The 26,757-nt window shown below is 39.3% G+C and overlaps 1 protein-coding gene across 1 annotated transcript; it reads right to left on the reverse strand.

Annotated features, from left to right (window-relative positions):
• On the reverse strand, positions 1-26,185 carry NELFA (negative elongation factor complex member A). Its single transcript, XM_075018457.1, has 11 exons — positions 25,861-26,185; positions 18,187-18,358; positions 16,865-17,026; positions 15,843-15,932; positions 13,813-13,943; positions 13,558-13,627; positions 12,601-12,689; positions 9,567-9,678; positions 7,005-7,261; positions 5,827-5,926; positions 1-4,300 (listed from the first exon to the last, which is right to left on the reverse strand). The coding sequence occupies exons 1-11, from the start codon at positions 26,110-26,112 to the stop codon at positions 4,116-4,118; spliced, it is 1,620 nt and encodes a 539-aa protein (XP_074874558.1). The 5' UTR covers positions 26,113-26,185; the 3' UTR covers positions 1-4,115.
• Positions 26,186-26,757: the final 572 nt, after the last annotated feature.

Raw genomic sequence — 26,757 nt, forward strand, 5'->3', positions numbered from 1 at the left:
TTTCCTTAGAAAATCTAAATTTTTATTATACATACTGTATTACACTGAAAATACGTACCCAAAGACAGAATACTTTGAATTTACAACTGTACAAAAAAACAATAGAAAACATACGGGCTATGCTATAGATGTAACATTTTACAAAATGACAGTTCTTGTTAAAGGCACCAGATTCCCAGAGGGCTCTGGCTCAACATTTTTTAGTCTTTTTTTTTTTTCCAGTCAGATCTTACTACGAAAATGTGATTCACTCTTAAACTGTGTAACGTCAAAGTCTCAAGCTTCTTTCATCTAGAAAAGTGGTCTGCGCTTTGACACAACTTAGTGAGAGAAGTGACCAATTTCACACGGAGATGTCAAGTAACTACCAAAGGCTCCTCCCCATTGCATCCAGCATCCTATGGTATTAACTGAAAGATTAAATGGCAAAGCCACCAGTGAAAATCAAGTTAACCCACAACATACTGGCCCAATACTAGAGTGTTAACCATAGTAACCCTAGACTGTTTTGTATGGAGACAACTACAGAGCACTCGAGTAGGAAAAAAAAAAAACATTCTGTCAAAAAGGAAGATGGAATCTACAATCCGAACTCTTGCTCAGCATCCTCCTTGGGCTCACCTTCTTCATTACGCTCATTTCACTCTTTCTGGTCTTCATGGCACTCATGAAAGAAAATGGAGCCTAAAGAAACACAGCACTTTGCTGTAGGGCAAATTGTTAAAGAAGCCTGGGTATGCACGTATGTGTTCTTTCTCCCCCCTAAGAATAAAAAGTTTGGACAGGACAGGGAAAACACAAGCTACTTTCATTACTTCTTTCTCCAGTATTCTATATTCTAAAAATGAAGAAAAGCTAATTCGTATCATGCCTAGGCTTGCACAGACAGGTGCTTCTGTACAAGCAAGGGCAAGAGAAGCTGGGACAGCCAAGGTGCCATAACACACTTTGGAAGTTTGGGCCTGCCATTTCCTAAAACTTCATGCTTGGATAAAGGAAAAGAGGAAAGGACACAAACAAAGCTTTAAGAAAACTCTGAACTACTTCTCTGGTCAATCTGTCAGTACATCTGCAAGTCATTCTAGAGTCAACAAATGTTTTTGTTTAATCTTACAGCACACATTGAGCCTCACTGAATAGAATCCAGCTTGCATCCAAGTGACTGAATATTCAAGACAAAAAATATCAAGTTCCAAGGCCAGATTTTGTTCTGTATGCAACAATTCCATTATATTGGAATTTAAATGTTGATGTTGCCCTTTCTGAATTGTCTGGCATTGTCCCTACTTTCAGTCCACTGACTTGATGATTTCATTCTCTGAACCAGAGAGCTCAATGTAGTTTTTACTTCTTACCCTATCATTTTAACAATGTTGCAAAAACTTCCCTTTCTTTAGGCATCTTAAAAGCTTTCTAGATTCACAGATCAAGTTGAAGTAATGCTCTGGTATCGAGGGTCATAAAGTCACTTTTAAAAATAAATTATTTTTGCAGTGTTAAATTGTCTCATCCTAATGACTTAACGGAATTAAAAATATACTCTGCTTCTATTTAAAATTTCAATTTATTGCATATGACTGACTGTACACAAACAGGCCTGGAGACCAACTTTGTTATGCAGCAAATACAAATAGCAGCATGGTTAAGCTTCCTACACACTACTGCACTCAAATGACTCCACTGCATTCTAGAAGGGCTTCTTGAAGAGGGACAGCTCTCTCCATCCCAAGAGCACAGGTCCAAAATACAGACTTCTGCAGACTAAGAAATTTAGTGAGGGACCCCCATTAATCTCAAGAAAGCCAAAAGAGCCATCACATAGCAGCTCCTGATCACTACTGAATTGCAGAGTCTTGCATCAAGAATTTATAGTGACAGTACACACCCCTCAAGTCAGCCAATTTTCTACAAGTTCTTTCTTAAAAATTACATTTGGTACTTGCAGCTCATCTAGCAAGCAGGAACAGTTAAGACAGAAGTATCATACATGTTTACAGAAAACTGGTCATCACAAGAAAACTTTAAAAATCTGAATGCAGACAAGAAAAGGAATGTCACTTTTCTTTAAACGTTTCTTTTAAAAGATGAATATTTTCATATTCTATTGTTAGCCCTTACTGTGTAACATACTATAATCAGATAAATTTTAACCATGAAAACGCATTCTACTGAACTCCTAAAAACTAAACCCCACTACTCATCCTCACTTGCCAGGCTGGTTTCTAGCTGTTCAAAGAAAAATTGCAATCAGAATCACAATCTACATTGCTGCTGAAATGGGATAATTATGTGGAGGAGAGCCCCCAGCGTGACAGTTATATGTAAGTAACTTTCACACTAATACATGCACAACACTCCATAACAGTAGCAGGTACCATCAAATTACTTGCCCACTACAGGAGCTAGAACAGTCTGTATATTTGCTTAAATAAAGTTAAGAAATCTATATTTTTGGTCACATCTTAAAACACTGTAGAACACAGATTTTCTTACTATTTATACTTGCCCTGTCCTGTTGGATAATTTGTTTGAAAAACTAAAAATAAAATGCAATAAAAATTTCCCAATACAAAAGGGCTCTAATGAATCATCTAAACGTCTTTGTTAGCATGTAAGTGTACTTACGGGATTTGGTCTGCTTTCTTTTCAGAAAAAAAGAAAAAAGCCTCATTTTGTCCTAAGAGCTCCACTTTAACATGAACCTCTAGTCTGCCCAAGGTACCTCCAGCCAACAATTGTCTACTCATCTTTGTATTTCTTCCTTCTAAGAACCATTCCCAACCAAGCACAGCTCCACATACAAGTACTGGCAGACACCAGATATTTAATCCAAGTCTCTTTCAAATGATGAAACCGAGTCTCCAAAGGATGAATCCTGAACTATGTACATAAGCTCTCTCAATAAATATAAGCTGTATTTATACTATTAAAGCCAGATTATACCAGTGATGTGAACACAGTTATAAAGATAAAAATGTGCTTCTACTAGAAGGGGACAAGTATAAGGCACATTCATATGCCAGTATAATTGTGGCCACAGTAGTGATTATACTGATATAACTACACTGGTAAGAACCACAGCTACAGTCATTCAAAACTTTTTGGATCAGGGCTTGGCAATCAAATGCGTTATGACTGCTCAACCAAACATAAAATTAACACTGCCTCAAGACAACAAATCTTCCCAACCATCTATATTCAGATATGTGTCACTCAACCATTTCTAGGGCCATTTTTAAATTAAGCTGAGATTGATCTTGAGATGTAATAGTTTTACTTCCTCCCAGGTAAGTTATGCTGTTCAAAGGGCTTGCTATGCAAGAGCCGTTGCTCAACTTCTACCCTAAGACTTACATGGCAAAGAGCTATCACTTCCAGGCAGTGACAAGCCACCATTACTTTTTCTTGATTTTGATGGTTTTTTTCTTCACAAAGTTATGATACTCAGTCTCTCTCTATCTCAAATAATGCCAAATATAGATTAACTCATGCTGGGCATGGACACTGACAATATAGCGAGTTAACAAAGCTGCTCAATCTCATCCTATGACCCAAGCATAAATAAGCTAAACATACAGTGGGTACCATTAGACACTGGACATCTACCACCTGCAATATTTAGTTATACTGCAGCTGAATTACAAAATAATCAAGCACCGACTTGTGGTGCTTTAAATGTCCATTCTTACAATAGAACCCATGTAGCCAAAGAAAATATTTTTACAATAAAGATCTGTGCCCTCATTTAATGGTAAACCATGAATGACTGTGCATTAGTCTTGTCTTCTGGTACTCAGAAGTAAACTGCTCCCATCTGTAATCTTTCAGTTGTGATCTCCTTTTCCAGCATCTTGAACTGTGGGAAAACAAAAACACACCAACGACTTTCCCCCCTAAGATCACCTTTCCCTCTCCCAAGATTAAAAAAAAAAAAAAAAAGCAAGTTTGACACCATCTCCTGTGTTCACTGAGCCCAGTTAGGTTGAAGAGCCACAACTTCTACTTTGGAGGGTAATAAGAAATGTACACATGAATGCCATTTTGTACAGTCGACATACTCTATGAGCTGGTTGACTCAAAGCTTGATTTGGTCCAGTCTGCTGTTGCTGCATCTCTTAGGAAACATTAGTTATAGGTTTGTACTTCTTGAATCTGGTCCATTCACCAGTAGCATAGTTCATTTCGAAGACCGTATCAACCAACATAGTGGTGCTGCCAGTGCCATCTGCCTTTGGTAAATCTTCTGTATGCTCACTAAGTTTAATTTGGATGATGTCACCTTGCTCTTGGCAAGGATTCTCTGTGAAAACAAGAATAGGAACAAATTATACATTTCAACACTGTATTACAAAAAGGTAAAGAACACTTGATGGAGATTCTTATCTTATGCTGAAAAAAACAACAAACAAACCCCAAACCCAAAACTAAGCAAGTAATGTCCCTAATACACATAGCCACACAATGATCTTCCTCCCTCCATACATCACAGAGTTTTGAGGATAACAAAACCAGACCTCAAAAGATGAGCCTTAAGGCTGAAGTAACTGGAAGAGTAACAGAAGGGGGAGTAAAGCATGCCAGTGTCATTTCTGTCTGCCTCAAGAGCCTTAAGAAGCTTATATTTAAATGTGAGTTGGTAAACTTGAACTACCAGAGTTACTTTATTTGGGATACATTTTGTAGTTAAAAGCCTCAACAATTTTCAGCTGTTCTGGAAGCCCAAACAGCTTCACTGAAATTACTCATCCAAGACTCAGTTCCATGCCAGTAAAATTATTAAATGTTACATATCAAGGTACTGGAATTGGCACTGAAGAAGCTCAAGAATATCACAGTTGGAAGTTATTTACTCAACGTCCAGAAGTTGCTGACATTATTACTGAAGGAATTCATATTGTTATATACTTATCTATATATGTATATGTGAATATACAGAACACACACACGTGCATGCTTCCAAAACAGTATTTTACCTTGCATTACAAGAAACTGTCCATGTAGATATTAAAGTACACCCTCCTACTGCAATCTGAAGTAGCATCTAGTACTAAGAGCACCATCATTAATGCAAGATACACAAAACTTTCTTAAAGCCCAGGGATCATCACAGTAACTTTACCCTGTTCGTCTTCAATAATGTATTGCATTAATCCAAATGCATGAGCCACATTTAGGCCCCAGCACTCCAGTGATAAGAGCCCTCAAATACCAAATTAGAAACCAGAGCTAGTGCAGATGAGAGTTCACTTAAGGACTCTTAAGCCCCTTCTCATCTTACATCTGATAATCTTCTGGGTAAAACAGCCTTGGTCTATCAAGGCCAATATGTGACCAGATCTAGCTATGAGACAACTTATCTCCCTGTGATTCACAAGCACCTGTAGTTACCAAAAGTCTCCGAGACAACAGTTGCTACATTTCTAAGGCTAAGGAGTTAGCGAAGAGGCTCTGTACTACCAAACTTGTACCTCGAGTTGCCACAAAAGAACTTACACTCATTGGTCTTCTAGACAGACTACTAGGACCTAACCAGTCTGTTCACTGTTCTAACTGGCTGCCTTGTTTCTCTTCAACCCTTAAGCCAAGATATTACATGTGTTCAGTTACGTATATATTGTGTTTAGCAGCTGTTCTGACAGACTGCTTGACTTACTGGAAATAGACCCTTAAGACCCATTTCCAGGTCCAGAGTAAAGCAAAGAGTCCAATACATCCAGAGCAAAGCTAAAGCAAGAGTCTCGCAGTCATGTATGCACATTTAGAAATGCTAGGCTGTATTTCAGATTTGGGTATTCAAAAGCACGCTAAATTAATCTCAATACATACCTCTGGATCCTGCCATGAATCCAAGTATAAGAGCCTTTTCTGGCCTTGTAACTTTGTTTGCAGTCTTGAACATTTCCTGTGCAGCATACATTTGCTCCCTCTGCAATAGATAGAACAAATACGAATTCCAGTGGAGGAAGCACTGCCAACAGATACCACATTAATACTCACAGACAAGCATAAAAGAGTAAGGTGGAAGTTTGTAAACCTACAAAAAGTAACAAAAATAGCCTTAACCTCAAGGCTTTCCCTCTTTAATGCTTACACCTAACATTCACAGCAGTGACAACTGAATTCTGAAACTGGAGAAAAAAAAACACCACCCCACCTTTAAATAGTTACAGAAACATGTGCTAAAAGACTTAATGTTCACATTACCAATTTGGTGTTCTTTATGACATTAGGAAGAAAGAAGAAAAAACCCAACGATTCCTCTACAGTCCAACGAACCCAGACTTGCAATAATTTCAGAGGAATTTTTTTTTTCTTTAATAAATGAAGTAGAGGTACTGAAAAGAAAGTGTCACCCAGCTTCTTAAAGTTCAGATCTTGCAAGCCAAGCTTACAGATGTGCTTAGCAAAGTCTTCAAATCAGTTGCATCTTGAATTAGTTACCTGCTTAACTTCAAGCATGCACATAATACATACCAACATACCAGCAATAAGAAGCTTCAGGACATATATAACTGATGCTGAGTTTAGTTTCCTCCTCACTCTCAGGCTTTAACAAGATGTGTAATGGAGGGGTGATGGGATCAAGAAAGGCTTTCGCCGTAAAATAACATATAGATACCTTTTCTCCTACCACAGCAATGACAGAATCGTTTTTAGCAGCTTACATTATAATGCAATTGGCTGGGCAACAGCTCTGCTGTAAATACACCTTTCTCCCAAATTCTTTATAATGAGTACTGCTATTTGTTATGTAAAATACTGCTGTGTTAAAAAGAGACATCTTACTGCGTCATTAACACTGCACAACTTAAAGGTTGTGATTAACATCAAGACAGCAATGCTAACAAAGCCACAAAACATTTTCATTATCTTTGGTCATAAAAAAAGCAGCCTCAACCAGTCCATGATCCAAAGGCCAGGAACTGCCAACATACTAAATGAGATCAATAATAAAAGTTTGCGTTTTCCAATCCACATCAAAACCAGCAGTCAAAGTTACTTACTGTAAGAGAGAGGCTTTTTTTCGGTGGTGGCTGTTGCTGAGTTTGGGGGGCCACTTGCGGTGCTTGTGCCGCAGGTGAAATGGCAGGAGGTGTGGTAGGTGTTAGGGGTGAGGTAGGTGTAGCTGCAGGTGGATTAGAGTTACTATTGTACATGGGTGTTCTTTGTTTGAATTGTGCAGGCAGAGTTGTAGTAGCATTTGGAGCTGCAGGCTCTTCAGTCTGTCTGTTAGTCTGCAAGGCCTCTCGTGCAGAGCCAGCTGCAAAAAACAATCAGGATTAAAAACATAATCCACAAACAGGGTTTAGCATCACCAATGGCCTTTAAAGGAAACTAAAAATTCTGATTATTCCATTTTAGCACCATGACTCAATATGCCATCTAATATCTATATGAAAAACTGAAGAGCTAATGCTTTTTCAAATTATCTTTAGCAATAATTAGATAACTGAGTGACTAGCTGTCCAATATGAATTACACCATATTTAGCATCAAGTTTTACATTTAATGGATATCAGATTTATTAAATTGAAACTGTTCTATTTACATTTTAGCTTATATTGCTATAACAACTGTACTCTGACCCTACTAGGATTATTGCTGTACTGTTAAGTAGAAGCCAAAATCATAAAAATATTTCGTCAGTTTTTACCTAATGTAGCAGTAGCTTGCAAAGGAAATGGTAATTAAGTCTCAGCCAGTAACAAATACTGAAAATACACAAATACTTAAACAGATGACAGAATTAAATGTAGTCTTTACAAATCACTCGGTATTTAAACACTAAGAGAGTTAAAACCCGACAGTATTGACAAGTCCTAACTCTGTTATTTCTCAAAGTTGATCCACTCACCTGCACTTAAGGGAGTTACTATTCCAAACCTGGCTGCAGGTGGAGGTTACACATATGATCAAGTTACTGTGATTTCATAAGTTACCATCTGTCCAGCAAACAAGTCATTACCCAGTACACACTCTAGCCAGTTACGCTCTTTTATAGCTCTTAGATGCAGGCACAGCTGCTTAAGCACCTTTCACAAATCTCATGAGGTTTAAGCTAATCTATTCACATTGTGTTCACAGTAGACTAAAAGGCAGATACAGATGAGAGCTATGCTGATGCCTTTCAGATCAGATTTTAGAGAATGACAGGTCTACCACTCTCCATCCAGGCACGGACACAGCACTGGTTTTAACAACATGGCTATTACCCAGTAAGATGTGGAACAGGACAGTGAACACTTGGGAGGACAAACATTTGTAACTAGTTAGCCCTTAATTTGTACAAAACCCTTAAGTTTTATTACTAGCTTCCTCACATCAGAATAACTGATCTGCATAAAGTAACATATCTTAATTATGCGACCTCAGATTATGGGACACCAGATCTGTGGATCTTCTGTGTGCATCTTGTATTAAGGAAAGCTTTATATTCCTTGTCCATAAGAAAAGCTAGATACCCCATACTCCAAAAGGAAAAAATAAGTTAGAAAAAATAGAGAACAAAGACAATAGAGAATTCTAAACTAGGCTTTTCCTGCTGTTGAATACAATGCCAAGGCTCTGGAAAATAATACTAGCTGCTAACACTGATGTGCTTTTGGCTGCGTTCCTTCTGAGGATGCCAATTTTCTGCCAGAAAAAGATTTGCATGGACCTTTAGAGAGATTCTGAACTGTTTCAGGGCCAAGTGAAGTGATCAGGTTTTGCATATGCATTTTTCTATAGTGACCAACATGCCAAAGCTCACATACATAAAGACAAACATTACAGTACCAAATCACAACAAGCAAGATTAAAAATAATGCACTAAACTGAAACATTAGTTCTCTGTTAACTACGAGGTCTGGTAATGAATCCCAGTCATGCACATCTGTTAGTGCAAACTGCTACATTCCTTTAAGACTTTACATGCAGCAAAGAAGGAAAAGTAAAACCAAGTGTGTTAAAATAAAACCTGTAGAAAGAAAGGATTTGTACAAACGCTATTTTTACTATAGGCGATTTTCTAGAATTGAAAATAATGTAGCACTTTTCAAAATATGCAGAAGCTCAGCTATTATCTGTCAGACTGTTATAAAAAGGTAAAAGGAAAATGGATAGCTTGATCCCAGCCTGTGTGAAAGCTAATATGTACTTGCCTCTAGAAACGTATCTGACTCTTGAAAGCAACTGTTTTGTAAGTGCATGCATATAGATGTGTGTATGGAGTATATACTCTAGACTTCTGTGTATTACTGGTGTCTCTTTAAGGATTTAAAAAACCACTGGATTTTCTATTACAGAGTAAGAAAAAACACACCAGTAAATTGCCTTGCTTGCTTGACTTAACTAGCAGTCATTTTAAGACTTAAAACCAACAAGGATTTTCTTTATTTAGGTTAAATGACATGTCTGGTTACTCCAAACCCAAAGGCTGGGTTCCTGCAATGGATTTTTAGACTGCTAAGGTTAAGTTTCACTAGAGTTGAGGGATAGTAGGTTTGCAAATAAAAGAAGAGCTAGACAGTAAAACTATAGAAATGGGAGGTATTAGGTCCCAAAAGCAAAAAAGTGTCTTTTACCTGGCTGTGTTTCAGAGCTTGGGATATACGAGGAAGATGGCACCACACTGGGGGTAGCAGGTAGATAACTTGTAGAAGGTAGTGCAGGCTCATTGTTCAATGAGCCAAGCTTCTGTAAAACAGAAAAGAAAGTGTTATAGACATACTGCATATATTCGTATGCTGTTTCTGCATTTTAAATACAATTTCAACATTAGTTCTGCCACAATATTCCTTTTGGGAACTTAATTATGGACTCCTCTTGTTAGGGCAAGTTTGCCCTTTCAACCCTAACTCCCTATACAAACTTCAGATTTTAGAATTAGCCTAGGAGAGAAAAAGCAGCTTTATTTCCCCTAATTCAGATCAAAGTTGCATCCAAAGGCACAGTCTGAGCCAGGGAAAAATACTATTATGGAGAATGTACTTCTGCAAGGAGAGTCAAGCTGCTGTTCCCTTGTCCCATTCCTTAGCTGGTAGCATGGAGACCAGATGATGAGATTTGTGCAGATAGTGCTCTCCGAAGAATTACACTATAGAAATAAGTGATCTTCTGCCTGAGCAAACATGCTCTTCACTATTAGCAAGCAGAAACCTGCGTTCATCCATGGGCAAGAGGCCTACTAAAATATCACCCAGAGGAATGCCAAGGTGTCTGGGACATAAACACACAGAAGGCAGCAGTAAAAGCACAGGTTTCCACTGAAACAGGCATTCAACACCAACATGACGGATGTCATCTAGAATCAAGCCAAAGAAAATGCCACATTTTGTACTTAACTATACATAATATTACACACAGCATAAAGACAACTTGGTATCTCTGTGAACATCTTCACTTCAGTCCAATCCAGCCTTATAAACATAAGGGGTTGACAAAGGAAAGAAGTTTTGAGGGAATAAGTCTAGAAGACAAATCATTTAAGGTATTGTCATGGCTTAACCCCAGCCAGCAACTAAGCACCACACAGCCACTCACTCACTCTCCTCCTACCCAGTGGGATGGGGGAGGAAATTGGGAAAAGTAGTAAAACTCATGGGTTGAGATAAGAACAGTTTAATAGAACAGAAAAGAAGAAACTAATAATGATAACACTAATAAAATGACAACAGTAATAATAAAAGGACTGGAATATACAAATGATGCACAGTGCAATTGCTCACCACCTGCAGATCAACGCCCAGTTAGTCCCCAAGCAGCGATTCCCAACCCCCACTATCCCCAGTTAATATACTGGGCATGACATCACATGGTATGGAATACCCTGTTGGCCAGTTTGGGTCAGCTGCCCTGGTTGTGTCCCGTCTCAACTTCTTGTGCCCCTCCAGCTTTATCACTGGCTGGGCACGAGAAGCTGAAAAATCCTTGACTTTAGACTAAACACCACTTAGCAACAACTGAAAACATCAGTGTTATCAACATTCTTCTCATACTGAACTCAAAACAGCACTGTACCAGCTACTAGGGAGACAATTAACTCTATCCAAGCTGAAACCAGGACAGGTAGCCTTACTAGACAAAAGCAAGATGGATATTCTTTAAAATGTGGAGCTTGCCAAAAGAGGTACTCAGCATCCTGCAGAAAGATAGGCAATGACCTTCACTCCTGACACAGGCCCACCAATATCTGCCTCTATGTTGTTTTTGGCACATATGCCATAGATTGCTACCCCTACAGCCACGGGACCAATATTGTGTGTGCTTACCATTAGGCTCTAGAGGAAAAAATGCCTGGCTCACCAATCAAACCACAGGTCTTAAATAGAGCGCTCTCCAAAGGCAAGCGTTGCATATCAACACATGGACTTAAAGAGGCAGAAGTAATTGTGACCACTTTAAATTTGGAACACGAGAAGACAGTTAAGATTTGACATGGATTTCTATCATCTTGAAAGGCTTGCAAACACTGGGTGCAGCAGCCTCAAATTATCTGTTAGTATCTAAAGAACCCAGTTGTCCAAATTAATTCCAGGCCAAGGCTTGCTGGAATAGAACAGACAGTTTCTAACTCAGAAGTGGGGGCAGGACCTAACATTCTTGTAAAAGCTATGTCCTGACTGAGAAAACAAAGATGCATCACAGCTTTTACAATGCACTCTATCTGAAAGAATAGGAAGAAAACACTACACACAACTCCTCCCCTCCCCTCACCTCCCCCCCCCACCCCCAATTGAACTACCTCTAGCAACAGGCTAGCTTTTTCCATAGATCCTAAACAACTTTTGGATATTTTAAAAAAAAAAAAAAAAAAAGACTTAAGAGAAGGAGAGGCCACCTCTGAACTTTACAGGTTTTAAAAAGCACAAATTATAAGCCATGGGGTAATTTCAACAGAGATCAATTCCACTGTATTTCTCCTCCTCTTTCCATAGTAATGAGACTGGCTAAGCCTAGTTACAGACAGGTTTGGAGACCTCAGAAAAAGCTGCCTTCTGGATTAAGCACCAATTCTCAAAGATTACAAGCTAAAAATGGAGGAAAGTATCACAGAAGGGAACTAGCATGTAGGTTCTTTTCTTAAGTCAGAAGACAGATGAATTGTAAAGACTTCTTTCTTACTTGGCTGCTTATATTCAGCTATCCCTCCTGGAAATAGGCCAATGATAAGTGCTTCTCACTGAGACTTCTGTGGACACTATTCCACTAGAGTCACAAAGGATGCAGAGGCACAGAGTGAAACCTGCAGAAACTCCCCAAAATGATTCTACCTCTCTAGGATCAGAAAGCCCTCCTATCCTTTTCATCTCTGACAGAATACTACAATCCACAGTTACAGAAATGTCATACTCCATCACAAGCTTAAAATAGCAACAAGAAAACAATCAAAAACTTTACTTTCTTCCTGCTTTGAATTTTTTATCTAGTTTGGTGAAAATATAATGGAATTTTGAAGTAATTATGTAAGATTTTTAAATTAAGAGGCATGTTTCAACAAGTTAATAAAATGTCATTACAATGTTTAAGTGTTTTAGAATAATCACACATAATGATTTCCTCACCTTTTGTTTGTTTGGTTGGTTGGTTTTTGTTTGTTTTGGTTTTGTTTGGTCTTACCTGTGTAGACACAAGGCCAGCAGCATAATCTGGGGTAGCATTTTCTACTACTGTTTCTTCTTTGGCTTGCTTTTCCACAACTTCTGTATCTATTGCATAAAGTAGAAGTCAGTTCAAGGAAGTTTTTTAAAATATTGAATTAGATATACTTTTTCAAACAAAGATATAAAAATGCATTTCTCAAAGTCCACTAAAATATGCTTAAAGAGGTATATGCTGAAAGGTTGGTAGATACGGTAATCTTCATACACAAGTTTATAATCAACCCAATTACAAACTGAACCACAATGTATATCCATCAAGACACAGTAACCAAGTAATTAGGTGAACTGGCTAATTTTGCGATATTAGAAAGCATCAAAACCCAAGCAAAAATATAATTGCAATTATGATTTTGTTCTGAAATGGTACTCATTTTTGTGGTGACAAATACAAAAAGGTTGTTTTGGGGCAAATATGCTGCCTAGTGTATCTTCAAGAGACAGTTAAGTAGAGCACTGCACTGTCACTTGACTTAAGAGCAGTATATCAGATATTATTCACTTGTTAAGATCTCTCAGTCAGAATTTTGGAGAGCACTATAAATATTTTCAACATTACTTTCAATTAATTTACTTGGCCACAGAGCCAGTAGAAATAAGCATACCAAAATATGTCAGAACAATTCCACTACTGAAGCCACTCACACACCTGTGTGCTGCCCAAAGCACAACTGACTAGTTCAATCCTTTTATGCAACTGAGTCAAGTTATTACCTAGGCACATGGCAATACAATTAGGAGCACTAAAGCATTTTTGGTTTGGGTTCCCCCCACCTTTTTTTTTTTTTTTTTTTTTTTTTTTTTTTAAAGTTAGCTGAAAGTAAGTTTTAACAAACAAAGAACAAAATGGTACTAAAAATCTAGATCCTATCTAGAGGTATATTAACAGCCTTTGTAAGTAGCATGCTATACCAACCTAATGTCTTTCTTCTTCTCTTTGCTTCACGGCCAGCACCTACCATATCCAGCTCAGAGATATCTAGAAGCTAAAAAGAAAGACCATAGAGAACTTACTAGTCATTGTTAAATTTATGTAGTTGATCTCTAAATATTGTCCTTTATTTTTTCTTTAATATATTGATGCTTGATTCAAAACAGAATCAGAAATTCACTTTAGATCAGGGAAGAGAACTGAGCAGAAAAGCAACAGACTACAGAAGAGTGCACCCACCTTCACTCCTCTTTCTTTGCGCAAAGGTGTTCTTGAAGGAGGAATAGGAGTTCTGTTTCCAGAAGGACTAAATACACTAGGTGCTGAAGTACTCCTGAATGGAGCTTGTTTTGGTATTCCTTTGAGTGGTGCTTAGAGAAGATCAAAAAAGGCAACAAATGTAATGTACATTTAACTAGTTATGAAAAACAATAATAAGGAATTCTTCAGTTTCTCCTCTTAACACACATACCCCTTCCACTTTAGCTTCAAATGTTTATAATGTGGAACTGTCTATAATACACAACATGTCCCTGAAAAGTCAGATTAGGTTTTACCCTTCAAACAAGGAGTAAGAGCCAATCTCCAGGCTAATGCTTGCAACCCTATTCTACACAAAGTAATCAAGCAGGTGCACTGCTATCAAAATAATGTTTTGCTATATAGATTGATGCTTTCCTTACTTATAACAAATAAACTCTGACCACATAAAAAAGTATTGAGCATGAATGTTCTGAATCCAATTATTGCCAAAGTTGCTCATTGAACTTTAAAATCTAGTTACTTGGCAAAACTGTATTCAACCAAAGATTCTTAGACAAGCTTCTGCAGGGCTAAGGGCTCATAATCTACTGGAAAGGTAAATTACTGCTTCACAAAGGGGCTTGAAATTGTGGAGCTGCTGTTTGCACAAGGAGGAGGATCCAATTTGGGTCCATATTGCAAACAGAAAACCTGCTGCCTCAATACTCAGTAGAAACGGTTATAAACAGAAAACCTGCTGTCTCAATACTCAGTAGAAACTGTTACACCTGTAAGAGGTGTTTTCCCCCAACTTTACACTGTTATCCTTCTACTTCACACTTAATGAAAGCGCTGAAGACCGCATTCTTTCACCAACTGCTAAAAAATTAGCAACACCTATACATTATCTATTAGGTCTTTTAGCCTCCTGACAATCTCATCATACCCTACAATTTGAAGACAAACACGGAATTTTACTTTGAGGTTAGATACTCTGTATCCCTCTATACGTTGTACTGAAAACCTTTTCACCATAGGACAATCCTCTCTGAGCAAAGTGAGTACGTTTCAGCAGAGTAAACATCAGTTGGTCCCATAACTCGTATTTCTAGAGACCACCTGGTTCTAAAGGCCAAGTCTAAAAATTTGCTTTATTAGTTCAATGGCTAAAAAGAATGCCAAGAAGAATTAATGGTCAATTTCTATACTGGCACAATTTTTAGTTCGAATTACAACTACACTTTTTGCATTTCCTGCATGAACATCTGGCCAAACTTTGGTGCTCAAAACCACATCTTAAACAGCATCAAAGTACTTCATAGCTTCTAGCCACCACATCAAGAAATCACTCAAGTTTTACACCTCAGCATCATACTGGTGGTCAGAAAAGTTATACCTGTGCAGTGATTTAACGTATGTAACTAATTTTGAACCCTCCTCTTGCTCCTTGTCAAAAACTTATTTGAAAAATTCAAGCAGTTCAGGAACTTCTTCAACTTTGCATTAGTAGATTTCAGCTGATTGCTGAATGATTATACATCTTTGTCATGCCCATTGACTAGAAGTCACTGCACAGCCTTGGCTGCAGAGAGCATGCTGTCCCCTCTTCTTTCTCCACACAGAATTACACAAATACACAACAGTTTCAGTCTACTTCACAGCATTTCAAAGAGCACAGCAGATTACTGTGATCCACTCTGCTCCCTTTTGGAGCAGCACAGCTTAGTCAGAAGTTATTCCTGGAGTGATGCAAATTAAATTCTTACCGAAGTCTATAAGCATGATCTAGCTGCGTACATTTTAGAAGCAGGGCAGATATACTTGTCATTTAAGAAAAACCCCACACTCTTGTTCTTTCTGACAAGACATGTCAGAAACATTTAAATATCAGGAGAGAGGAGGCAGAAAGGGAGAAATCCTTTGCTTCAAAAAAATTAAGTTTTTGTAAATCTAGACTGTAATTTTATTCTTCATCAAGGCTACTTAATCAGATTTTCTTTCTGGGAAGTGATGAAAGTGAGTCATACTTGTTGTATCTATCTTTTTGACCAGTCCCCTGCCTTTGGCATGGAAAGGCACTCCTGCAGTCTTCTTGAGTTGTTGTGCAGTTTCTGTTGCTAAAAAGAAAAAGGGCTTTAGTTATTAAAGAATCTGTGCTGGAAAAATACAACACATTACTTCCTATATAAAACATTATTAACTAATACATAAAAAGATGGGAATAGCAACAAAGAAAGAATTATATTTTAATTAAAACCCAGGTCATTTATGCGATGTAAACACAGTATTTGGAGAAAATGCAAAATCAAGATGACTATGCAACTGACAAGATGGTCTAAGCTAAAAGAAATTATCAGAGTAGACAATCTACTCAATAGAGATTGAATTAAAGAAAGTTCTATATAACACCATAAAATTTTACAAATCTTGTATTTAACCAGACCAACTACTCAAGTCACATGCAAGAAAGAAGCAAGCTGCTGCAACAGAACAGCAGGTACAGTAAACTATTTTAAGATTGCTTAGTTCAAGCAGCTACCAATACATATATATACACATGTTGCCTTTTGTTAGCAAAAACCCTCTTGGCTTTCACACCCTATATAGCCATACTGAGCAAAAGAGAGCATTAATTAGCAGCTCTTGCTCCCTGTTGCAAAAACATATGGCAAAATAAAACTAGGTTCTCATTTCAGTTTTGTTTCAGGAGCTTTAACCAAAGCTGTCCCTCACAAGTCTTCACAACTGACTGTTAAATATACCCTGAGAGAATGTATCTGTGCTTTAAAAAGCTACAGCTTTTTGTATGCCTTGAAATCAGAACAGCATTTAAAACAAAATTAGCATTTTAATGTAATCATGGCCAGAATGACTTGTACCTGCTCTTCCAAACATATCAGTCTATCAAAGAAAAAAATCAGCCAGCAAAGCTCTTATAACAGAAAATTTTAATGTGTATCCACATACTAGAGAATAAGACTGAATATAAGTTTCCTTTCACCATTTAATTTGTTACTCAATCTTACCAACTAGCTGTAATACTACTTACACTTCTGCAAGAGTTCAGCTCTGAGTGTGGCACTTTTAGGTTTCCTTTTCAGCTGGAAGTGTTTTACTGGGGGAGTAAGTGGCCCAGCTAGTGTTGTCAAGGCATTTTTGTTTAAGTATTGGCATTCCAACGGCAACATAGCTGAAGTTTCACATTCACTTACTGCATAAAGAGTTAACACAGTACACACAGGTATTAGCACCTCTTTGATAGCTAATTACAAAACATTTTACAACTAGACTGTACAGGTGTTTTTAAATTTTAGATTACTTGTTTAAACACCAAGAGTAATTTAGTTCTATTAGGATTTTTGTTAGGATGTTTGTTTTTTACGTTAGCTTCGTAACAGCTTCCATGTTGATTACACCTAATCAAATTATAGGAATCTTAAAGATGCTACTATTGTCAAAGAAGATAAAAATGATTGAATTCTCAGAGTCCTTAAAAAATTACACATAAAAAAGAAACTACTAAACGAAAGTCCAAACCAAAAGCGTGAACAGACAAATGATCATTTGTTTATCGTAAGAAAACAAAATGCTTCCACCTCCAAGTCATTTCATTATTGGTCTGCTGCAATCCTAACTCCAAGACCATGTCTGTCCGTTGATGCCCAAGGGCTTTTTCTAGGCAATGTGTTAAATCAAATCCACTGAAGTAGGAGTAGCTTTGCATCACCATTTACTACATTGTTGAAAGCAGCAACTGTGCAAGTGCCTGAGCCAGTATTTTCAGCTTCTAAGCAATTCATAGCTAGTCAAACATCAGCAGCATAACTCTTCTTGTGATCAGTCTCCCCCACAGCACCTATCATTTGCTACCTAGAGAACTTCCAGCAGAGATGCACCCCACCTGCCCGATACAACAGTGGTGCTTCCACACACACGAGGCTGTTCACACAAGCACTGCAGAAGCAGAGCCTTACTGTCTTCTTTGGTACTACAACATAGAAGACAGAGCAATATATGAAAAACCTCAACTTACTAAGATGCAGTAAGTCAGTTATTACCTATCAGTGCATATACAGCCTGTCTATGATACTGATGAATCCACTTAACTTATGGGTTGCCCTTCACATTCAGGGTAATACCTGACATGTAAGTTCTGATGATGTGTGAAAAGATAATTTAAGAAGTTACTATTCCTCAAATATCACAGTTCCCAGTCCAGTAACATGCCAAGTCATGAACTGTGGTAGTTAAGACATACTGCTTGTCCTGATACCAATACTGTCAAGACAGCAAGACTGTCTGTGAAATGACAGGTTACTTCTGAAAACAGGCATCATATTTCTGTAATTTTCACCAACAGAAAAGGCTTACCTTTTTCTCTAAGCTCTCCTAAAATATCTTGAACATTGGGATTCTGTTCTTCAAGATCAAGGTTAAGGGAGCCAGTATCTGGAAAGGATTTTAAAATATCAGCTACCATTAAGACCCAGGGGTCTGAATCCAAGGTAGCGAGCTGGATAATTTCAGTCAGTGCCCCTTTCATCTAACAAAAAAAGAAAAAGAAAATCAGCCAATTGGAAACAGTTTTAAACATCTTATAGTTGGATATTTTTATTTTAAAAAGACACTAGCATAAACATGCACAACATTTTACTACTGGGGAAGAGGGAGACTGCTTCAATACAGTTACACATTAACTCTAGAACTAAGTAAAGAATGAACCAAGATAAATTTTTTTTATATTCCTTTCGGTCAATCTAACCCAAGTTTGTTTTGAGCTTTTGGCAACTCGAAGCTTTGTTTAGCACTGAACATTTTTGCTAAAAGCAACAGGCCAGATTCTTACATTACTGTCTCCTTACATTGTACAGTTTTACTCCCAGTGTACCCACACCTTATATTCAGTGATAAGAATATGCAACTAGAATACAAGTTATTTAGTATAGGCATCTAAGTGAAGATGTGCCCCTTTCTGGGCTACAGAATAATAAAGCAGACAGACCATATCTGCATCATATGCACATAAACTAAGTCCTCAAAATTTTACTAAGGCTTAGGCCAAAATAATGTGTTTCATGCTAATCAAAACTGTATTGTTTGACAAAAACTACGTATTACAGAAGTAGACCCAGCCCTCTAATATGGCACAAGTTACAAGATTTTCCATCTACCCAAAGGTTCTGTAGTCAGAAAAAAGTTTTTTTTCTTTAAGCACCTATCTTGAAAATGGGGAAATAATGCATGAGATTAACTTAAAAAATTTCATCGTCACAGTAATTTTTTTTAGTGACTGATCAACATGTCTGTTGGCACTATGAAATGAAATAAAAATCAAGGTGACTACAGTCAGGGGTTTACACAGTGAATCTCTTAAATTAGTTGTTTTACTTCATTCACAGATAAGCTTAAATCCCCCAAATAAGACTGAACACTTGCTTTTTTTTCTAAGTAAACTTTCATGGAACCATTAAAGCATTAGCTTCACAGAACTAAGACGTTTGAGGTGTACTGTTCATCTATCAAGCCACAAAATGTAACAGTAAAATTATGTCTTCAGACATACTCTATCTGTAGAGTATTAACACTCAAGAATTTACAAACAAGTATAAGGAAATACTCGAATTCTGATTTTTTACAACCCATTGTGGCACATATAGTTTAGTTACAGCCTACATGTTTCTGAACACAGGGGGACAAGCAAGAGACCTATCTTCACCTTTATGCTGTATTTCTTTCCCTTTATTTAGAACCAGCCTTTTCTCATATGAAAGATAACAAAATAAGCTTACTCTACTCATGCAACACCAAGAAATAAATTTCTGCTCTCCATTTTTCTCCCCAAGCACTTTTAAAGCTCAGAGGCAGACAAACATTGACATTTCTCAATTCCTTTCACCCACACAATGTTATCACCCTCTCACTTTAGAAAGGTTTACAAGTGCACTATAGAGGGCAGTTTGTCCTTTAGCCCTTGCATGTTTTAGTACTCACATAGTGTACTTGTGAAACAAACAGAATCAGCTCATCTAACCTAAAACTAGCATCTCTCTACAGCTTTAAGCTTGATCAGCCCCTTGGTGTGGCTGACTCGTCACACAAACACTAGAACCACGGAAAGAGTGGAGCAGAAAAGAGACACTACAACAGTCATTTAAGCATCTTCAGGAGCGCTATTGATTTGTTTTGGATTAAACTGGCCACATAACCATGGCATTGTTTAAGGTGGTGTCAAATTTAACCAACATTCACCCAATGGAAAGAATCAATGTCTAAGGTTCTAGTCTTTGTTGTTCTCTATTGCTCATTTCTTTTCTCAGTAAACATAAAAAACCCACCTAGACTCCACACAGACCTGTCAATCTCTGTTCTAACCCTAAACTGCTCACCAGAAGTCACTTCTACAACAGTGGATGAGGACAAGCGTGAATACTATCGAAACAAAGTCCTTTGTTCTTCTATCTATCCTACAGTAATTACACTACTGATTTACATAAAACACCTGAAAATTTAAAACATGCCATGAAAGCTGATGAAGCTATGGTTTATTTATAGCTCTTTTACAAGCTTTTATCTGGACACCACTAATGCACCTAAGTGTATAGAATACAATTTCCTCCATCAAAGCAAGCTCAGGCAATAGTTGAAGGAAAGAAGCTTCCTGTAAACTCCAAATTTACCCTTCGTATCTGCTCCACAAAACTCCTATTTGTCCCAAAAATTCAGAGCTACATGCATATACTATGTATTTTCATATGGAGCTCTTTTCTGGGCATGTCACATCCACACTGCTCTCAGGGCAGCTAGAGTTCAGGCAACCTACTTATGCCACAACCCACCAATTCACATGACTTTTGTTCCTTCAAGAAAGGAGCCCAGAAACAACTTGTTTGCCTAGCACTAGGCAAGTAACATTATCACAAGGTCTCATGGCAGAAAGAACATGGTGAAAGAATAGTCACTGTCACACCCAGGAAAGAGAAGCACACGAACATGTACTGCAAGCTAACCAGAGACCTTGTCTGAATACGGGTTTGCATTTAACAAGCCTGGATTTGAGTTTTGACTCAGGTTTGTCTTTGAATGGCAATTTAAATCTATGTTCCCAGTTCGCTGTTGAACTGGCAGCTGAAAAAAAATTTCATTTGTGGTTTGAGAATGCATGAAATGCAACTCAAAATAACAAAAGAATCCTACATACAGTTTTTCTGTTACTTTACAGAGCACAGCCATAATCCCGAGCTCTTAATTGTATAAGATTGCAACACTGGGTCAGTAAGAGTCCCATCAGCTCCAACCAGTGTCTCGTTAAGCATGAATGTCGATCTGATGCAACATGTTCTGGTATTTCTCTCATGTAAAACTTAAAGATCTTAAGTATTTTTCTCAGCCTACTGGCACAAAAAAAAAAGCATAGGGCACAACTAGAAACATCTAACAAGAAAGGATCAGGCAGGATGGAAAAAGTCTGGGAACAGAGACAAAGGAGATTAATAATGGTTGTGCAGGAAGAATACACAAACAGCACCGTGGGAAGGGGTAAAAAAAGGAAACGTTACTAGAAACACACAAAGTGATAGCTCCAAGATGACTTCTTGCAAAAAATTCCCATTCATTTGCTTTATAGTATGCCTAAATAAATAATATACATTACTATACCTTTAGACAATTGCATCAACAGTTGGCTAATAAACCCAATAAAGTGTCAGACTTTCAGGGGCAATACAGAAGGTGATATTGAATAGGTATCTGTATTCTTATAGAGCATTTTCATTAAGCTAAAAGCACTGGATTGAAAGTACAGTATCAATATTTACATGATACAAAACTAGGATGGATCAAATATCGCTGTTGTATATGTTTTATATTTTAATCATGAAAAAGAGTAGAAGTGGCCAAGAGTAATATTAGATTAAAATGTACCATATTACATCACAAAAATTAAGAACACTAAATGCAGGCCAGAAAGATGCATAGCAGTCTGCCTGTTCTGGACACAGAGGGAAAGGCAAGTGTCATGTGCTCTCTTTATTCCTTTGCACTAGTACTCCACAATTCACACTTGCATGAGTAGAGGACTCCTGTTTCACATAAGCATGCAAGAAGAAACAGTATTGACTTTTACTCTCCTGCAGCTACTGTAATAGAAGGGCAGGCCACCACAAGGATAGGCAGCATCTTCCTCTCAAGATAATTCAGAGAGCACAGAAGCACACAGTCCTCATTACAGACTTGGTTGTAACATGACAGTCTAACCCTGAACAAATAAATTAAACATTGGCACAAAAAGAAAACTTGCACTTGCCATTGTGAATCAGGTTAACAAGAATTTAACATACAAAATAAACAGAAGTAATTGTTCTGCCAAATCACAACTGACACTCCGGTCAGCACGACACAGAGCTTTCGGCATCATTTCAAGTAAGTGCAATTATCTAGAAAAAATTTAGCAGATGAAAAGCTGGGGGGCAGGGAGATTCAAAAGTTAGCAAGTTCTGCCCAGAGAATTACAGTGGGAAAGGGTATTTTTGATAACTGCTTACAAATCACACTTAACTTAAAATGAAAATGGGAGCCAATTATTCTTATTAGTCAGCGGGAACAAACAAGTAGTAATGAGGTTCACAGCATGATAAAAAATTAGGTTTATTACCTATCCCACAGGAATATTATGAGGATTAAGTCACTTATATGTATACAATATTTGGAGTGTTGAATGAAAACACTATGAAAATTGAAGGATATTACATCTGAGAAAAAAAACACTTAAGCAAAGGACTGAGCTTTCAAGAGAGCTCATTGAAGATTGACTTGTCTAGACTGAAGCTTTCACAGAGATTTAGAAAGGACCAGCAGCCAATTAAACCCCTTCTAAACCAAATACCACCACACTTCTTGATTCCCACATAACCTTTTACTCAGATGTCTGCTCCCAAATAGTTTCCATTTTATTCTATGCCTCAGTGAAAATGGTATTATACAGAAAACATGGGAAAAAAAAATTTGAAGATAAAATAACTAAGTCCAATCTGTTATCTAGAGAGGGGTATATCATTTAACATGTTACTTAACAAACCAGTAACACATGCTGCACCCACTATCGAGATTCCCAAAGCTTTACAGAGCTGATGCAATATATTTTCCAATACTATTAAGTTTCCAAATGCCAACTCAGTGCTTCTCATGATCAATACAGACTGGCACATGGCATGGAAAACACCAATATGACTTTCCAAAGAGACTAATGAAGGACTTTCACAGTTAAGTTTAATCATTTTCAGATACAGAAGTGATTTCCAAATGATGAATTTTACTTCCAAGAAGCTACAGGTATCCTGTACTGGTGTATTTCCACTAGCAAAAAGACACCATGTTCAGCACTCCACAATACACTGAGCAGAGAATACTGTAGAGAAGTATACAACACAGTGCAGATATAGTAAACATAACTGTGTGTATATATATATATATATATATAAAATGTTCTGGGTATCATATGTAAGATGCCAAATGCCAGTTAAAATATCTAAAATCTCTAAAGTTACATAACAAATCTTCACAAATACAACCTATTTTAGCAAACTTGCCACAAATGATGAGTATCTGATAAGACAACATCCCTTTCTCTCAGCTGTTTGGTTACACTGGCTATTTTTACCATTTATAGAAGGAAGTCTATAATGATAATAGCAGACCTACTTGCAGTGTTAAGGGTGTCTGCCTCATAAGTGTTTCATTTTTAACCACTTTTTTTAAGCCCTTTCTCTCAGTTAAAAAAAAAAAAAAAATCACATGTCCCTGAAATAATTAAACTGCTACAGGTACTTTGCAAAGGACTGAAAATATGCTAAATCCCTAGATCTTGATGAAGTGTGCTCTGTTTACAATGAAAGATTAAGTTTGATTGAATTCATAAACTCTGCCAGAGAAGTGAAAAATCCCACAATATTTTTGTTACAGCAGTAACAAGAGCTTTATATTTGGAAAACAACTGATCACTTTAACAACACATTAAAAGGCACAGCAACTGACTTGCTCTTCTTTACATACACTTTATCTCCATGGCTAACAAAAGTACCAATCAAGTAAAGTCACTGGTTACCATCTTCCTCAGAATCAGTTTAAAAAGTTCTTTTACCCACCCAGTGAACACTCTCACAGCATTTCAACAAATTATTTCAGCCAGCTTGAATTCTGCTCCCTCAATGAGCTGGCATGAGTGTTATTTATGAAGGTCCCTAAGCTTTTTTAAGCTCTTTTCAATCTAAAAACATCACCAATTTGTTAGCTTTTTCTAAACATTGCAATACTCATTTCTTCCAGGCTACTTGGATTTTCACAAGACTTCAGAAGAATTTTGCTTACTCAAGAGTTCACATGAGCTTATGCGTAGCTCCCCATCCCCCTTTCTGGCCTTGGTTATTTTGTTTGTCCAAAACACAACTGCATTTGTCACACACAAGGAAGACAGCTTGTGCACTGAAGAGGCACTAAACATGAATATAATGTTTTAAAAATTACAGCAAGCATGCTGAACAAGAATTTTTTTTAAAGTGACACCAATTACATGTAACACAGTGAACAATCATACAGTTGCATGTGGCAAGACAGACACTGACATGCACTAAACTATTGCTTAAGCGTGATGCTTGTGCATTTTCAGCTTAGAAGTAAACAAAAACTGAGCATACAATAATCAAAGTTACATACCATCTCCCCAAACCCTGCCTAGTATATATGTACATTAAGCCTAAGCAGCAGCTGTACCCTAACCAAGAAAGAGACTGGTGCAAGCACAGCTGAGGATACTCTACACAAGAAGCTGAGGATTAACTACGCACCACCTCCATGATTGTTACCAGGAACCAATACCATACATGGTGGAAGTAGAAAAGGAATTCCTTGAGCCTGGCTGAAGAAACTTAAATGTTTCCCAGTCATTCTCTAACTATTGCCCCAAACATCAGTAGCCACCTACTGGTAAGAATAAGCCAGCTGCAGATGAGGTATGGTCCAGGGCCAAGTGAATAAGCTTGCAGAGCCAGCCAGCTTATTAGCTAGGGTAGGACAATAAAGGAAAGCACCAGCTGTTCCCAGAAAGGTAAAGAGAAGAAAGAAAAAAAAAAAGCATGGCAATTTTCCTCAAGCTAGACCTGACTGCAAGAAAGTGGGGAAAAGCACTGTTCAGTGCAGACCCCAGATCTTCCATTCCCAAAGTTTCAGCACTTGCTGCTGTCCTTCCTAAAGGCGAGATGTTTGACTTGGGACACCTACACAGCTGCCAGTATTAAGGAAGGAGAGTGAATGAAGCCTAACACACACAACTGTTCCTAAACAATCCTGCCTCTCTGTCCTAATCCTAGAAGGACCACTGCCTCAGAAAAGCCCTCTTCCCCAAACGCAGCCAAACTGTATCAAACACAGCCCTACAACTACGAGTCCATGTGGATGTGCAAGATGGGTTTCGGGTCGAAACTCCTTTCAGAAGACCAGTGCCAGCCAGAGATTCCCCAAAGAGCAGGAGGAGGAGCAGCAAAGCTTCTACTCCACTCCCTTATCACGGGGAATCCGATCGCTTTTCCCCCACACCAAGGACCCAGTCCTCCGAGCCAGGCCTAAACGGACCGCTCAGCCAGCCGAGACCTTCCTCCCCCTCCCCGTCCAAGAAAGGCTGCAAGGGAGAAGCGGGGATGTCTGGGGGGGGGGGAGACCGGCCTCGCTATACACCCCGCGCCGAGTGCGGGCGGGCACCTGCCCTTGAGGAGCAGCCGCTGCTCCTCTTCCCCCCCCCGCCCCAAGGGCTGCCGCTCCAGCCGCCCGCCGGGCCGGAGGGGGCAACGCGAGGCCGCACGGCGCTTCGCCCCGGGGTCTGCCCTCTCCACAGACTCCATGTGAAAAGAAAAGGGCGGAGGGGTGGTGGTGGTGTGGGCTGGCGCTGCCCCCCCCCCCTTTCTCCCCTCACACCATCTCCGACCGACCTCTCCCCCCTCACACACACGCACCCCGCTTCGGTTAAGCTTCCCGCGCGAGCTCCTACCCAGCTCTCACCTCATCCACCGCCCGGCGGGGCAGGTGCAGCATCCCCAGGAGTAGCTTGAGCTTGACGGCCGAGGAGAGGCCGTGGAAACAGAGGCGGATGTTGTCGATCACCGAAGCCGTGAGCAGCGAGGCAATGCTCGGCGGCGCCCACAGCTCGTCTGTGGAGCCCAGTTTGTTGTGCAGCCACAGGCCAGTGTCACTCTCCCGCATCGACGCCATCTTGGGAGCGGGGCGAAAAAAGAGGGGATTCTCCACGGGCATTTTATGAAGACACCTAAAGGGAGGAAGGGAGGGGGTGAGGACCCCTGCGGGTCTCCGTCCTGTTCGTAAGCCAAAATGGCGGCGCCCTATGAGGTTGCGCTAGGGAAGGCGGAGATTCTGCCGTAACCTAAAATGGCGGCGCCCTAGGCGGCGAAAAACAGCGGGGCTCCTCTCATCTCTCGCTCAGGTGCAAAATGGCGCCTGCCACAGCTTTTCTGCCGTACTGCAAGATGGCGCCGCCTCACCGCAGAGAAGCTTCTCTGTCAATGCCGACTCGTTGTTTCTCACAGTTCGCCCTAACTTCTCCGGGGCTTTCCTGGGCAGAAAAGGCCCGAGAAGCAGGAGCGGGGTGCCGAGCCACCGCGGGGTCGGGCGGCACAACTCGGAGGCATGCCGTAGCCCACCCCTCCCTTCCGAGAACGCCGGCCTCCCCCGGCCGGCGGCTCCCGCCTTCCCTCCCTGCCCGGCGCGCCGAGCGGCTGCCGCTGAAGGCGGGAGGAGAAGGGCTGAGGGCCCCGCTGCCAGCCCGCCCTGCCTCCCCGGGGCTGGGCCAGCCCCCGGGCCTCCAGACACGGCGTTTGGCGGAGCACCACGTCTCCTTTCCTCACGGCTCCCCGTCTGCCCGGGGCGGAGGAGGCGGGTAAC

Source organism: Buteo buteo, chromosome 1 (assembly GCF_964188355.1).
Source record: "Buteo buteo chromosome 1, bButBut1.hap1.1, whole genome shotgun sequence".
Taxonomy (NCBI): Eukaryota; Metazoa; Chordata; class Aves; order Accipitriformes; family Accipitridae; genus Buteo; species Buteo buteo.